Source organism: Pipistrellus kuhlii, unplaced genomic scaffold, assembly GCF_014108245.1.
Source record: "Pipistrellus kuhlii isolate mPipKuh1 unplaced genomic scaffold, mPipKuh1.p scaffold_m20_p_8, whole genome shotgun sequence".
In the NCBI taxonomy this organism is placed as follows: Eukaryota; Metazoa; Chordata; class Mammalia; order Chiroptera; family Vespertilionidae; genus Pipistrellus; species Pipistrellus kuhlii.
The window spans coordinates 61691539-61706524 of NW_023425584.1; the positions used below are offsets into that span (position 1 = coordinate 61691539).

A 14986-nucleotide genomic window follows, 5' to 3' on the forward strand; every position below is an offset into this window, starting at 1 on the left:
ATATTTGAGCTATTAGTTTCCCCACATCATCAAGAGAAAAGAAAAAAGAGAGAGAGAGAGAAGCAATGAAACCAGTCACAGAGTGTCTAACAGACACTGGATCCTGCTGGCCGGGTCTCTCACCCAGGGAGGAGGGAACAGGAAGGGGTACCAGAGATAACGGTGTTCACCGTCTCCTTTCACAGGTGAGACCCGGAGAACCGTGTCGCACTACAAGTACTGGGAGGACCAGAACAAACCACCTATTCAGTGACATCATTTGCAGTCACTAACTGATGAACAGCTTGTGTACCTGAAGTTTAAGTTGGCTGCTTAAAACAGAACCAAATATCCTATGGCAGTGATCGGCAAACTGCAGCTCACGAGCCACATGCGGCTCTTTGGCCCCTTGAGTGTGGCTCTTGCACAAAACACTACATACCCTAATTAAGTTAATAACAATGTACCTACCTATATAGTTTAAGTTTAAAAAACTTGGCTCTCAAAAGAAATTTAAATCATTGTACTGTTGGCATTTGGCTCTGCTAACTGAGTTTGCCGACGACTGTCGACTGTCCTACGGCATTAACATTATAAACATTGACTAATTAAACCATTAGCCCTGCCAGTGTGGCTCAGTGGTTGAGCATCGACCTATGAACCAGGCAGTCATGGTCTGATTCCCCATCAAAGCACATGCCCAGGTTGCAGGCTTGATCTCCAATAGGGAACATGCAGGAGGCAGCCAATCAATGATTTTTTTTCTCATTGATATGTCCATCTCTTCCTCTCCCTACCTCTCTGAAATCAATGAAAATTTTTGAAAAAATAAATTATTAGACCACACCCACCCACATGTGTACCCTCACACACACAGATTTTATTTTACAATATAACTGACATATGGTACTAAAAGTTCTAACATCTGGAAAGAGTGAAAACAGACGGTACTGGCATTTACTGAGGATCTACTAGGTCCTGAGTATCTCTTATCTCCTGTAATCCTCACAGCCCTGGAAAGCAGATTGTCATCGTTTTACAAATTTGGAAATTAGACCAAGGAAATAGCATGCCCAAGAGCCACACAGATAACAAGAAATAGAAGAAGGTTGGCCTGATGCTAAAACCCCCTGCCTTTTGTACCACATCCCGTTTTTGCTCCAGCAAAACCACAAAGCGCACAGAAAGGCGCATTCAGAGGAAGAAATCAATTCCCCTCACTTCCCCTGCACATTTTTGAAAGAGCTTCTGTGTTCTTTGGCATCTTCCCCACACTTGGTGAAACCTTCTTCTATGTCCCAGCCTCACTCACCCCGCCCTCGGTGAGGGTAACCACACGGCCCTGTTTGCCCCAGACAGGCCCGGATGGCCGCTGTTGACTCTGCAAAATTACCAGCAGCATCCCTTTTCCTCCCAAAAGTGCCCCGGTGTAGGGGATAAATTAAAGCCCGCCTTAGCCCCTCACGGCACTTCCCCCATGCAAAGAAACTCCGTGTCCACCCCTCCCCTTTCAGCAGAAACTTCCTGTCCCTTCGAGTGGGTGTTCTCACCTCAGGGAGAATGGGAAAAGCAGTGGGACTGGGTAAATCCATACCCTTCCAAAGAGAACATTTTCGTAGGTGGACAACTACATTTCAATCTCTAAGTGCTGAAATATCATGCAGTGTGACAACTTTACACGAAGGTACTATTCAGGCAGAATAAAGGTAGATCATTCCTGCCTTGGCCGGTGTGCTCAATGGTTAGAGCACTGGCCTGTGCACCAAGGGGTTGCAGGTATGATTCCCAGTCAAGGGCACATCCCTGGGTTGCAGGTTTGATCGGGGCACATGCAGAAGGTAACCAAAGGATGTGTCTCTCTCACATCGATGTTTCTCTCTCTCTCTCTCTCTCTCTCTCTCTCTCTCTCTCTCTCTCTCTCTCTCTCTCTCTCTCTCCCCTCCCTCCCTTCCACTCTCTTAAAAAAAAAAAAAAATCAATGCAAAAAAATATCCTTGGGGTAGATCATTCCAGGCCACTGAAAGCCCATCAGTTTAGAGACTGAGCCTAGGCCAGGCTCCCCAAGCTGCCCTTGCTTTTCTGCTCTGCCTCTCTTCTCACGCCCTGATTCCTCACCCACTCATCCGGAGGTTCCTGTGGCAGACACAGTGTGGCTTCTCAGGGGATATTAGGGCAGATCCTGGTGCCCATGGGTGACTGTGAGAGGCACATTCATCTCACAGCACCGAGAGGATATCCAGACCCCAATCTCAGTTTGCTCTCAATGCTTGCTATCAAAGCTGGCCTTCGCTAGGGTAATTATTTCCAAAATGTCAAGGCAGCAAAGGGACTCTGCTACGAGACAAGCCCTCATTGTCTAAGAGAGGAAACTCAGGCCTGTGGAAGAGAAATCACTGGCTTACAGTCCCAAAGGCAAGACGAGAACCCAGGTCTCCTTCTTTCTTGCCACCATACAGGTGGTCCCCGGTTTCCACACAGCACACATTTTCATAGTCCTTCGCAGAGACCCAATACTTCTTTGGTGCCGGAGGTGGGCTATCTTGGAATGTCAACATTTCAAGCTGTCACATGACGGCGCCTTTCAACCAACACTTCACTTCCAACAGCATCCCTGTCTTTGTTTTTTTCATATATTTTATTGATTTTTTACAGAAAGGAAGGGAGAGGGATAGAAAGCTAGATACATCGATGAGAGAGAAACATCAACCAGCTGCCTCCTGCACACTCCCTACAGGGGATGTGCCCGCAACCAAGGTACATGCCCTTGACCGGAATCGAACCGGGGCCCTTCAGTCCGCAGACAAACGCTCCATCTACTGAGCCACACCAGTATCGGCAGTATCCCTGTCTTTGTACAAAAGAATCAAGGCTTCCAATACCTTCTAGTATGCTGGACTTGTTTTATAAAATAAGAAAGTGCTCATACCAGCACATAATATTACGTACTATGAAATACATAATACTGAATGAAAATAATTATGCCTATGAAAATATTTTGCCTCATGGACTTAAACTCTTCAATCGTGCTCTACTATGGGGGACAAAAAGTAAAAACACATGAAATGCTGGAAATAATTTATCCACGAGTGTACTTAAAAGACAAGTTTAACCATGGAAAAAATAGGGAGAGATTTGCTCACTAATGTCACTTTGCATAAGCTGAACAAAACAAATATTTAAGGTTTGAAGTTTAATTTTATTACATATGTTAATGTTTAATCTATGTATTTGATGAGTTAAAGAACTTTTAAATGTATTTAAAGATCTTTAAAACTAAGAAGTGATATAATTAGAAGTGAAAGAATATTTTTACCTTTATAGGACTGAATCTCCTTTTAACAAATCAACTTTCAAGTATCAGTGTTCAAACACACTTCGGATGTACAGGTTAATAATTCAGATTTTTTTCAATAGATGGAATTACACATTGATATATATGTGATTTGATACGTATGCTATTTTGTTGTATTGCCAGCAAGCTTAAAAACTTCATATGTCAAATTTGCTGAAGATGTTAACATCATAGATATTTTTACGCTTAAAAATGTTGAATTTTGTGCCAAAAAAAAAAAAGCATTTGTGGGACGTTTTAATTCATTACTTTATTTTGAAGAAAAGTGCTACTGAAGATTATCGTATACTTTGGGAAGCTTATGGTGAACATGCTCCATCTCAAGATACTTGTGAACACTGGTTTAAATGCTTTAAAAGTGATTTTGTCAATGTGAAAGACAAAAAACGTCCAAGTCAACCAAAAAAGTTTGAAGACCAACAATTACAAGTATTATTGGATGAAGATCCCTGTGAAACTCAAAAACAACTTGCAGAAAGATCAAACATTGCTCAGCAAACAATTTCCGATCATTTACAAGCAATGGGAAAGATTTTAAAGGAAGGAAAATGGGTGCCACATCAATTGGGAATGAAAGACAAATGGAAAACCGAAAAGTCATCAGTAAAATGTTGCTTCAAAGGCACGGGAGTCTTTTTTGCATCAAATCGTGACTGGTGATGAAAAGTGGGTATATTTTGAGAATCCCAAATGCACAAAATCATCAGTTGATCCAGGTCAACCATCAACATCGACTGCAAGGCAAAATCACTTCGGAAAGAAGACAAAGCTCTGCGTTTGGTGGAATCAGGAAGGTATGCTATATTTTGAGTTTCTAAAAACAGGTGAAATCATTAATACTGAGCATTACCAACAACAAATAATCAATTTGAACCACGTTTTAATTGCAAAATGACCAGAATATGCCAGAAGACACGGCAAAGTAATTTTGCTTCATGCACCATCACACACTTCAAAACCAGCTAAAGACATGTCAGAAGATCTTGCTTGGGAAGTATTAACCCAACCCCCACTTTTTCCAGACCTTGCTCCCTCAGATTACCACATCTTCTGATCGATGGCACACGCACTTTCTGAGCAACACTTCAAAATGTACGAAGAAGTGGAAAATTGGGTCTGTGAATGGTTTGCCTCAAAACAAGAAAATTTCTACTGGGACAGTATCCACAAATTACCTGAAAGATGGGGGAAATGTGTAGCTAGCGACGGGCATTACTTTGAATACAGCACTTCTGAAGTTTCTCTTGAAATTATGTTTCCTTTTATTACAAAATCTGCATTAACTGGTACACCTGGTACAAGTGTACCAGGGCTATATGTAGTATTCCACATTGACATTCTGCTTCTATTACTACTATATTGCTTGAGAGGGTATCTCACATAAATTAAAGCTAGACATGGGCCCAGCGGTGTGGCTCAGTGGTTGAGTGTTCACTTATGAACCAGGAGGTCACGGTTTGATTCCCAGTCGGGGCACATGCCAGGGCTGTGCACTCGATCCTCCGTAGGATCAATTAAATGATTCTCTCTCATCATTGATGTTTCTCCGTCTCTCTATCTCTCTCTCCCCCCCACTCTCCTTTTCTCTCTGAAATAAAAATTAAAAAAACAAAAACAAAAACAAAAAAACCTAGACATGGAGCACCCTAGAGTAAACCTTTATTTCATTTCTGTATTTCAATGCTTAGGTTCACTTACTCTACTTGAAAAATAATGAAAATTCACTCCATTCATTGCTGGATTTGAACAGGCAGTGTTTCCAAAGGATTTCTTTTCTTATAAAAAATACTTTTAAAAAATTTATTATTTCCTTAGGCTAACAGAAGAAAATGTTTATACTTGACAGCCCTTGCCTTTCTGCACTATATTTAATGTAACTCAAGACTGATGTGCACATCCTCCTACTGCTCTTTTGCCATGTCTCACAATGCAGATGATCTGCTCCTTAACGGCTACTGTCAGCCCGTTGAAATGGCACCTCCATTCCCTTCGCGGCTACCCCCAAAGAGCCCACTCACACATCTGTGTTTAAACTGGCCGTGTTTACCCATATGCTGCCATTCATGAAACAAATACTGCCATCCCCTCTAAGGCACTGGCGGGCACATACACTACAAAGGACTGCGGGGCCACAGGAAGAGTGGAGGGGCTCAGAAATGCTCTCCTGAAGGTCACTACTTCTAGAAGTCTCTGCAACGTAAAAAGGAGATGTAGGAGAAAGAGGGGAGGGAGATAGTCACGCTGTTCATGATAAAAGCTCTGGGAGAGGGAAGGTCTGCTACGTTCCACGATGAGGGAGCCTTCCTAGCAGAGCCGCTTCCATGTGTGAGGCTTCTATCGACAACACGCTGCCCTAAACTGCACGTGTGACGCTGCTCTCCTCTGGTGGATCCTCCTGAAGAATCCTGCTGCAGAGTGAACTGCAAAGTCACTTGCCTTTTGACCTTAGAATAAAAAAAGGCTTGTCATGTATTGTCTCGGGTTGGCTTAAACCCATGATGGGCAAACGGCAGCTCGCGAGCCACATGCGGCTCTTTGGCCCCTTGAGTGTGGCTCTTCCACAAAATACCACGGCCTGGGCGAGTCTATTTTGAAGAAGTGGCGCTAGAAGAAGTTTAAGTTTAAAAAAATTTGGCCCTCAAAAGAAATTTCAATCATTGTACTGTTGATATTTGGCTCTGCTGACTTATCAGTTTGCCGACCACTAGCTTAAACCATGTGAAAGCAATGGGTGGCCGGGGGGCTGGATTACTGGAGCAGAGGGGGTGTCTCACTGCAGTGGGAAAAGGAGCATCCTTCCTGGAGGAGGAAGAGAGTTCAGAATGGAGGGCGGCAAAGAGGAGCCAGGGGCTCTTGGGATGGTGAGGAAGAGGCCACAGGCAACAGAAAAAGAATCAGCGGTAGGCTCTGCCCTGCCAGTATGGCTCAGTGGTTGAGCGCTGACCTAACAACCAGGAGGTCATGCTTCAAGTCCCAGTCAGGGCACATGCCCGGGTTGTGGGCTCCATCCCCAGGAAGGAATGTGCAGGAGGCAGCCTATCTAGGATCCTCTCTCCTCATTAGGAAATGGCTGAGTCTCCCTCGTCTAAACCACAGGAGAGGTCGTGCTTGGGTCCAGTGTGGATGAACGCAGGGACCCACCCCCGCCTGTGCAGACACGCCCATTCCTTTACCAGAATCTGGCCTGAACCTTCCACACCAGGGGAGTATGTGCTTCTATGTCCCCATCCACTCTAACCCAGTTACTCCATCTACCCTTTGGCCAGACTCTAAATCCAGGGGCGACTTGACCCAGACCTCACTATAGAGACTTATTCCACACCTTTTCTTTTTTTCTAACCTAACCCAAGGACATGCTTAGAGAGAGGAAGGGAGACGAGGGGAAAGAGAGAGAGAGAGAAACATGGATCAGCTGCCTTCCCTAAGTGCCCCAACCGGGGATCAAATCCATAAGCCAGGTAGGTGTGCGCCCCGACTGGGACTCAAACAGCAACCCTTCAGTGCACAGGCTGACAGACGCATGTGCTGGCTGGGCAGACATACTCCTTATCTTACTCATCTTACTCCATAGTTTGCAATTTCACTATATGCTGCCTCGTTTGCTATTTCTTGGATGTTTTACTCCCCCCAAAACATTTCCAACAGAAACATGCACTAATGCCGCCTCTGCCCTAGGACAGACTTCAGCACAGAATGGAGCCTGACAGAAACACTCCACACGCACCTGTGTGCCGACTGGAGGTCAAAGGCGGCCCCTGGGGCAACTCAGGGCTAGCACTAGTTTTCCATGCTCTCCCTGGAGTCTCCTGCCACCCTGCCTTTCTCCTCCTCCCTTCCTGCCACACTCTTCCTGCTGCCTTCCCCTTGGGTGGTGCCTCAGGTGGACACTGCTACGTCCAACAAAGCTCGCTCTCTAGACCCCACTTACAGGAGAACTGGAGAGAGACAACAGTGTTAGAGCCTGTCTTCTCCCAGCACCTCCCTCCCTCTCCTCCAAAACCTTTGGTGTCTTGCCAAACATAAACCTCCCGTCCATTTTATAAAACTATGCCAGGCCATTGGGGCATCTAAGAGGGTGGGAAGGGACTGAAGAATTTCTCAAGGTTATTGCACCTCCGCCGAGCAGGACCGCGGCAGGTCTATGGGAAAACGGGCTGAATGGAACTGGCAGTGGCCCGACCAAAAGGCCACGCAGTGGGCTGACCTTCGGGAATACATCCCCAGGGAGTGTATTGCTCTGCCAGAGCGACCCTTAGCAAGTATTACAGGCTGGCTGGCTTCAGCAACCGGCATTTACTTCCTCAGTCCTGGAGGCCAGGATTCTGAGATGAAGGTGTGGGCAGGACTGGGTTCTTCGGAAGGCCTCTCTCCTTGGCCTGTAGATGGCCATCTTCTCCACGTATCTTCACGTGGCCTTACTCAGTGTCTGTCCGCTAATCTCCTCTAATGAGAATTAACAGTCTTTAGGCCACGCTCATACACACTCATTTTACCTCCATCACTTCTTTAGAGGTGCCACTCCCCAGACACAGCCGCATGCTGAGGGGCTGGGAGATGGGACTTCAACTTATGAATGCTGGGGGAAACGATTCAGCCCATAATAGTCAGCAATCAGGGGAGGGAGAGAAGGGAGGTGTGGGTATGACTCTGGAGGAACTGAAGCGTCCTGGGCATTGGGGGAAAGAGGAAATCACATCTGTGTCCCCCTTCCCCGTATCCAGAATGCCCTACCTTTCCTGTCTCTCAGGGCTTTGACCCCAGGCTTCACTTCTGTTCTGAAGGTGTGTGTGCACTCCGGTCTCAATGATTTCCAGTCCCAATGGTCTGTCTTTCTAATTCCGATGCAGAGCACTCAGTAGCTACACCACGCATCTGGCCCTGACCCCAGTGGCCTTGTGGTGGCCCTTGATGCCTTGCACACTGCTGCACCTGAGGCCTTGTCTTAGGTCCGATCCCTGTCCCTTGCTTAGTTCATACTCACCTTCTGTTGATTCTTTCTAGGAGCCATACCCTGTGCTGTTGGTCAGGGCCTTTGGAACACTCACCCCCTCTGCCCTTGTGGCTGCCCAGCCCCATCTCCAATCATATCATTTCAGTGCAAATACCTTTTCTTCAAGGAAGTTTTTTAAAATCTCTCTCTCTCACACACACACACACACACACACACATACACATACACACACACACACACACACACACACACACAATTTACCCTCACACTTTACACAGGCCCTCTTTCCTCTCCCATGGCTCTCTCTGACACTGTGTTTAATTACCTACCTGCATTGCTATTGTTATTTTGTGTCTCTCCAACGAGACTGACACGTACTCATTAATTGCTAAGCAGAATCTGTATCTGGTTTGTCCATCATTATCTATCCAGCAGCGAGGGCAGTGCCTAGACCTTAGTGAGTACTGACTATGTTTTAGATTTTTTTTTTAAGACTAAGTGATGTGTAAATTAGTGTAAATCAATGGTTGTGTGATCTATTTCTGCTGAATAAACTCACTTTGAGGCAGTGTGAAATCATTATTTAATACTTAGACAGACACACACACACGCAATGATAAAAATCCTGAACAATGGGATCACACACAGAAAGCAGAAATTTAACTATGCCATGAGGTAGTACTTCTATAGGAATTACTTAAATATGCTTTCCTCCTCTCACTTTGCATATACACAAAAATCTATCTTCTGCAGGTATTTTTTAGTCCATTAGACAGATTATCTGCAGCCACCCCCTCCCGGTGGCTCACTCCACTGCTTGACTTTGGCTTCAAACCAACAGCAATTCTTTACTTGGGGTAAAGAGTCGATGGACTGACGCCCTTGGTGACTCCAGCCCAACACCGTTTCATTTTCTCCTTCATATTAGACAGGAAACACTAAAATTCTGGGAACAAGATGTGTGTCGCACGTTGGAAATGTTCGTATCTGCCGATAACACTCCATCTACCTCGGCTAAACACATGAGGAAGCCACATGGTCACAGTCTAACGGATCATAGAACATAACTAATAAACTGAAGCAACATTCCACATGTTATCACTTTCAGCTTTGGGTAACATGTGGAAAAAGGCTCACACGCCACTTGGTCATGTCAGAACATCTAAGGGAGGATGCGCGTTTGGTATTTATTACGGTCCCTCACCTAAGGGAAGGGTCCGAAGGAGTGCATTACAACCTCCACATGTCTGTATCTAACAGATTTCCTACTTTTTAAAGGAGTATTTTCTGAGATGTTTTACCTTTGAGATACCTGGTTGTTTTGAATACTTGAAAATAAAAAGTACTGATAAAAAGTACAAGTTTTTTTAGACTTGGGGGGGGGGACTATTTTTTTTTTTTTTAAGTATTGCAGCATTTGCAAACACTCAGATAACTGAAAAATCCAGGTTGTTTCAGCCAACACTCTCCGTGCCACCCAGCAAGTAACAGATATTATCTCCTGTTTTATGGACTTCAACAATTCAAGTTATAAGGCTCAAGGTGAGCTGCCCTTCTTGGTGAGTAATTTTTCTCATGCTAAAGAAAACCGTGCAAGCCAGGAAAATAATACTAACATCAATGAAATCTCACAAAAATAATACTGGCATCAACAAATCTCACAAAAATTTCACTAAGAAAAGTGAAACTCCATTTTGGGAGCTTAGCAGTTCAAACAAATGGACATTACAGCATTACACAGTCAGTTTCTGTTAAAAAGGAAAAATGCCAAGCTGCATGCTTGAGCCCTCTTGTTAAATTCCTTTTTTATCAGTAATCAAACCTTCAATGCATTCCTCACAACAGGTAAGGCAAGGTGTCAACCACTAAGGCACTTCTACTCATAGCCAGAAGCTATGCCTTCTCTAGTCTAATTAACAAGGAAACCAAATCTCTCCAAAGAAGTAAATCTACTCCCTAATTAAACTAAGCAGACCTGGGTCAGGTGTCTCAGAAATGATCAACTTGATCACTGATTCTATAGTTGAAATATTGATGAGTCCATATCCACCAATCAAGGTATCAGTAAACTCTATAAAATAAAAGTCTAAGAAAAGTGCTATAAGCAGATCAATTTTACATGTGAGCTTCCAACAGGAAAAGAAAACCTCCATAAACCAGTCATTACTATCTTAAAAATCTTAAATATGAGACGAAAGAGAAATCTTACTCTGCTAGTGATGAAACTGTTTCCTAGTGATTAAGATGCTTTACATATGTTACATCCAGTGATATAAATATAGCATTTTAAAAGATGGCCTGAGAAGGAAGGGAATGGTTATAAGGCTGTAGTCAGCTACAGTTGTCTGATCATCACATTTATGAATTTATACCATCTAATGATGTCCCAATGGGTTGTTCCAACATTAAATAAAAGAAGCCAGTTGTGTGTGTGTACTGCAAATATTTGAAAAATATATATTCTCATCCAGATAAACTATTCTTTAAAAATATTTTTTATCAATTTTGGCCAATTATCAAAATTGCTTCTTCCAACATAAATGGAATTGTTTTAACTATACAAATATGCATAATTGTATGCAGCCCATAATTACTTTTTATTATTATAAAGATGAGCAAAGCATATCTTATTGGTGTGTCATAAATTCAGATTTATTCAGAATATCTTACCTTCTAGAGATTTAAATTATAATAACTATCCAAATATTTAACTTCACTTAAAATTATTTCAGCCCAAACCCAAAACCCAAGAAAAAACATTTTAATGGAATATTTAATTTCACTTTCTGTAAAACCCAACATAAAGCTAGATTCTCTTGCTGTTTTAGCATAGTCCTAAATGACATTGTGTTGCTACAGCAACAAAACTCTGCTACCTGTGGCCATGATTTGTCAAGAATTCCCCCAACCAGAAAATTCTGTGCTCTAAGCAACCTAAAAATTATGGCCTGACTTCCTACTTGTGATTTACTCTCACACATGTTTATAGCACGTATTCACAGATGTACACATGCATACATAATCATCAACAAAGTAAAACCATAACACATTTCCATTTTAAATTGGTGACCAAAAGAGGCTGTGTTTTGGGTGTCAATGATTTGCTATTTGCTTCTGAAAAGATAACAGGAATTATCTGGAGAAAAATTTAAAAGACAAGAAAATTGATTATTTATATCCAATTCCATTCCAAAAAGGAAAGAAAAATACCCTGAAGCAGCACTTCCTATCTGTTACAGTATGTGTGGCTTGTTTAGCCATAGGCTGATTTAGAAAACATCAAGTCGGAGAATAAAGAAAAAAATACGTGGTCATCAATGGACACAAAACTCTGGGGAGGGGGGGAGGGGGCAATGGTAAGATATGTACACAGATAATAATTTAATAAAAATAAAAATAAAAAAATACGTGGTCATTCCCACACCATTATTAAGCAAACTGCTCTGCAGGCTACTCACCCTCACCGGGGGGCTCCAGGCTTGCACGCGCTGCTGCTGTCCGCCCTGGGAGCTCTGCAGGTCTTTGGAGCTACAGTTCGCCACGGAGCTGCTCGGACCTCTCAACCCGCTGGTGCAGTTCGTCCCACCGCCCCCACCGGGGCCAGGCTTCCAGGGCCTCTGCTTGATGCCATCCAGGAGTCTGACCAGCAGGATGTTGCTGGGAAGCTCCTCCACGCCCGAGCCTACCAGGGTCCTGCACTCGGGACATCGGAGTTCGTTCCGGGAACCTACGATCCCCAGCAGGCACCGTTTGCAGAACGTGTGCTGGCAAGGCAAAACCTTGGCAGAAGCATCCAGCCGCTCCAGACACACAGGACACTCCAGAAGATCCAGCAAGGCAGACTCATCCATCTTTATCGTTTTACTGAGGAAGAGCTTCAGCAGTGTTCATAGTGGTATGCAATGCAGCCCTTCGAGTGATTCATGTAACATCCATTTCAGACTGTGCTCTGGAGTCCCGGGAGGGGAGTGCGGAAAGGGAGGGGGGGAGAGGGAGGGAAGAGGAAAAAAAACACACAACTATTGTTATCTGGGGAAAAGGCTCACAGAGGAGCCAAGAAGCAAAAAAGTACACAAAAGTGCTTCCCCTAAAGAGTGCAGCTTTTGCTTTGGAATGTGGCTCCTGATCTCCAAAGCCAACAATTAAAAAAAAAAAAAGGCTTTTAAAAACAATTCCAAATGAATCCCTGGCGACAGTTAGAGGAGTTCACCGTGCAGAAACAGCTATGAAGCCCTCCGCGGGACTCGTGCAATAAATAGGATTTATGAAACGCAATAAAGACCGTCATTTCTCCAGCTCCCCGAATGCTAGGAGCTGCCTTCACAGAGCCCTCCACTCCTAGGACAAGCTGAACGGAAGCCGCTGAAAGTTTTCCGCACCTGAAATCACTTTCAAACCCTACCCAATTCCCAATTTCTAAAAGATACTCGGGCGTTGAAGAAAAACCAAGCCTCCTGTGATCACTTGCGGTAAATGATCCCAAGTATTAGATACATATGTTTCTGGGCTGACCTTAAACATAGCCCTGTTTCATCCTGCCCAAACCAAAAAATAAAAAAATAAAAAAAAATGAGCTGAAGGTTGTGACCATTCTAAAGGACACCAACCACTACGGACCTGCCTGCCTGAAAGCAGCTGAAATAGAAAAGCAGCCTTCAGATAGATAGGTAGCGGTGGACAAACTCTGAACCGGATTTCTGAACGGCCTGTCCTCATCCCATTCACAAAACCTGGCAAAAAATGATCGCCTAAAGAATCTGGCCGTGGGCAGCTGCCCTGGGAACGGGGGGCATCCTATGAGCCCGGGGCCATCGGGATTGGGGGTTTGGGGGGAGCCTTTACAACAGGGACTGCGCCGCTCTCCCACCGCCTCCAACATCCATGGAAACGTGACTGTCCAAGGGAGAGGGGGCGGCAGGTCTGGGTGGGAGCGTCCACAGCTGCTCCTGACAGGGCCGGGGCGGGGGTCCAGGGGGCCCGGGCTGCACCCCTCCCGGCCGGCCGCACAGGTAGCCGGGGCCACAGACACGCCTGGGCCAGGTGCCCCCGCGCCCGCAGCACAGGCTCCGGGGCTGGGGCTGCCTGCGGCCCGGCTGGTGCCCGCATGGGGATCTCCGGAATCCCCGCCTCCTTTTAGGTCAGGCCGGGCACCGGGCACCGAACCCCACCCCAACCCCCCCTTACCCCACCCACCCCAGCTGGAAGTTTCCAAGGACTTACAAATAAACCCGCACCTTAAGTTGTGAGAGTCAGCCCCGCAGAGCGTCCCCGGGACGCGGCCGCCTCCCCGCGGGGAAGGGCGGGCGTCCCCGGGAGGCGCAGCCGGCGGGGCGCGGGGCGCGGGCGGGGGCGCGGGCTGTGCCGGAGCCGGCGGCGCGGAGCCGGGCAGCTTCCTGCCGGGGAGGCGGCGGGCGAGGCCGCGGGCTGGGCTCCCGCAGGTCCCGGCTCGGCGCCCGCGGGGACCCGGGGACGGTGGGGAGAAGAGCTCGCGGGCGGCGCGCAGGGGAGGGGAAGGGGACGCCCGGCCCCCGCCTTCCCCCCGCGGGGCTGTGCCCGCGCCTTACCTCTCGCCGGCTCCTCCTCTTTGTTCGCGGCCCCGCGGCGGCGGCGGCGGCGGCGGCCGATGCGGATGCGGCCCCGCGGCGATCGCCGTGCCTCTGACGCGGCGGCCCCGGAGCCTCCTCGCGGCGCCCCCCTCGCGCGCGCACACGCCGCCACCTCCCACTTTCCCAGCCGCGGAGGAGGGCGGAGGGAGCGGGAGGAGGTGGAGGAGGAGGGCGGAGGGAGGAGGAGGAGGCCGAGCCGCAGCCGGCGCCCGGGGTGCGCGGGGCCGCCTGCACCACAGCGCCTCCCCACGGGCGCCTCCGCCCGGCGCCGGGGCCACCTGCGTGGGGACCCGGGGGGCGGGGGCGGCGGGTTTGGGGGCGCACGCCTATGAAAGGGAGCCGCCGCTGGGAGGGGCGGCGGAGCCCAGGAGGAAGCGGCCAGGGGCAGGGGAGCGGGTCCCGGGAAAGGGCGGGAAGCTACAGCACGGTCACTGCGTCCCCAGGGCGCTGCTGTTTGCCCGGCCCCGGAGAGACCCTGGGGAGAGGACCGGCTGGTGCTGTGACCCCTTAGGCATGTTGGGGGACAGTCCCGGGGCAGCTGTCCACCGGCGATTTCCGGGGCCACGCCTCCCAGCCTTGCTCCCCAGCGGCTGCCCACATCCAGGCACCACCCTGTCTCCCCCGGGACACACACACACACACACCAAGCCAGTAGGGAGGACTATGCACCCAGAAACTCAACATGGGAAGGGAGAGAGCCTGGGAAAACAGTCGTGTGGGTTTGAAAGCCAGCCCTGGGAGGCCCTGTTCTCCCTGCCGCCCTGTGAGTGGGGGAAATTCAAAGTCTGACCTCAGGTGAGCTGGCACGCCTAGCTAACTGCGAGGCGCCTCTTTTATCTGAGCCTGGGAGGCAGCCATCACCGTCGCTGTAATCTTTGTTTTGGTTGCCTCAGGCACACACCTGTAAACTCTGAAATGTGGTTTTAAAAACTAGTTGTCCACAGGTTTTGGGTTTGCTTTTCAGACTCCTTTCAGAGGGAAAACAAGTTAAAATGTTGCCACTGCTCTCAAAGTTGTCATTATTCAATTTACCAAAAAAAGTTAACCAGATACTTTCCCAGGTGTGCAGAAACTGAGCAGAAATAAGGGGGAGGGTTG

At 47.3% G+C, this 14986-nt stretch overlaps 1 protein-coding gene across 4 annotated transcripts in view; it reads right to left on the reverse strand.

Annotated features, from left to right (window-relative positions):
• Positions 1 to 13972, reverse strand: part of SH3RF1 (SH3 domain containing ring finger 1) — a 162870-nt gene extending 148898 nt beyond the window's left edge. For 3 of the 4 annotated variants that reach the window (XM_036425401.2, XM_036425404.2, XM_036425398.2), the window contains exons 1-2: positions 13847 to 13972; positions 11741 to 12231 (exon numbers count right to left, since the gene is read on the reverse strand). In XM_036425401.2, coding sequence (XP_036281294.1) covers positions 11741 to 12133 — 393 coding nt within the window. In that variant the 5' untranslated portion in view covers positions 12134 to 12231; positions 13847 to 13972. Of the gene's footprint in view, positions 1 to 11740; positions 12232 to 13516; positions 13632 to 13846 lie in introns of those variants that run through there. The other variant, XM_036425399.2, reaches the window with a different exon arrangement.
• Between the last annotated feature and the right edge of the window lie 1014 nt (positions 13973 to 14986).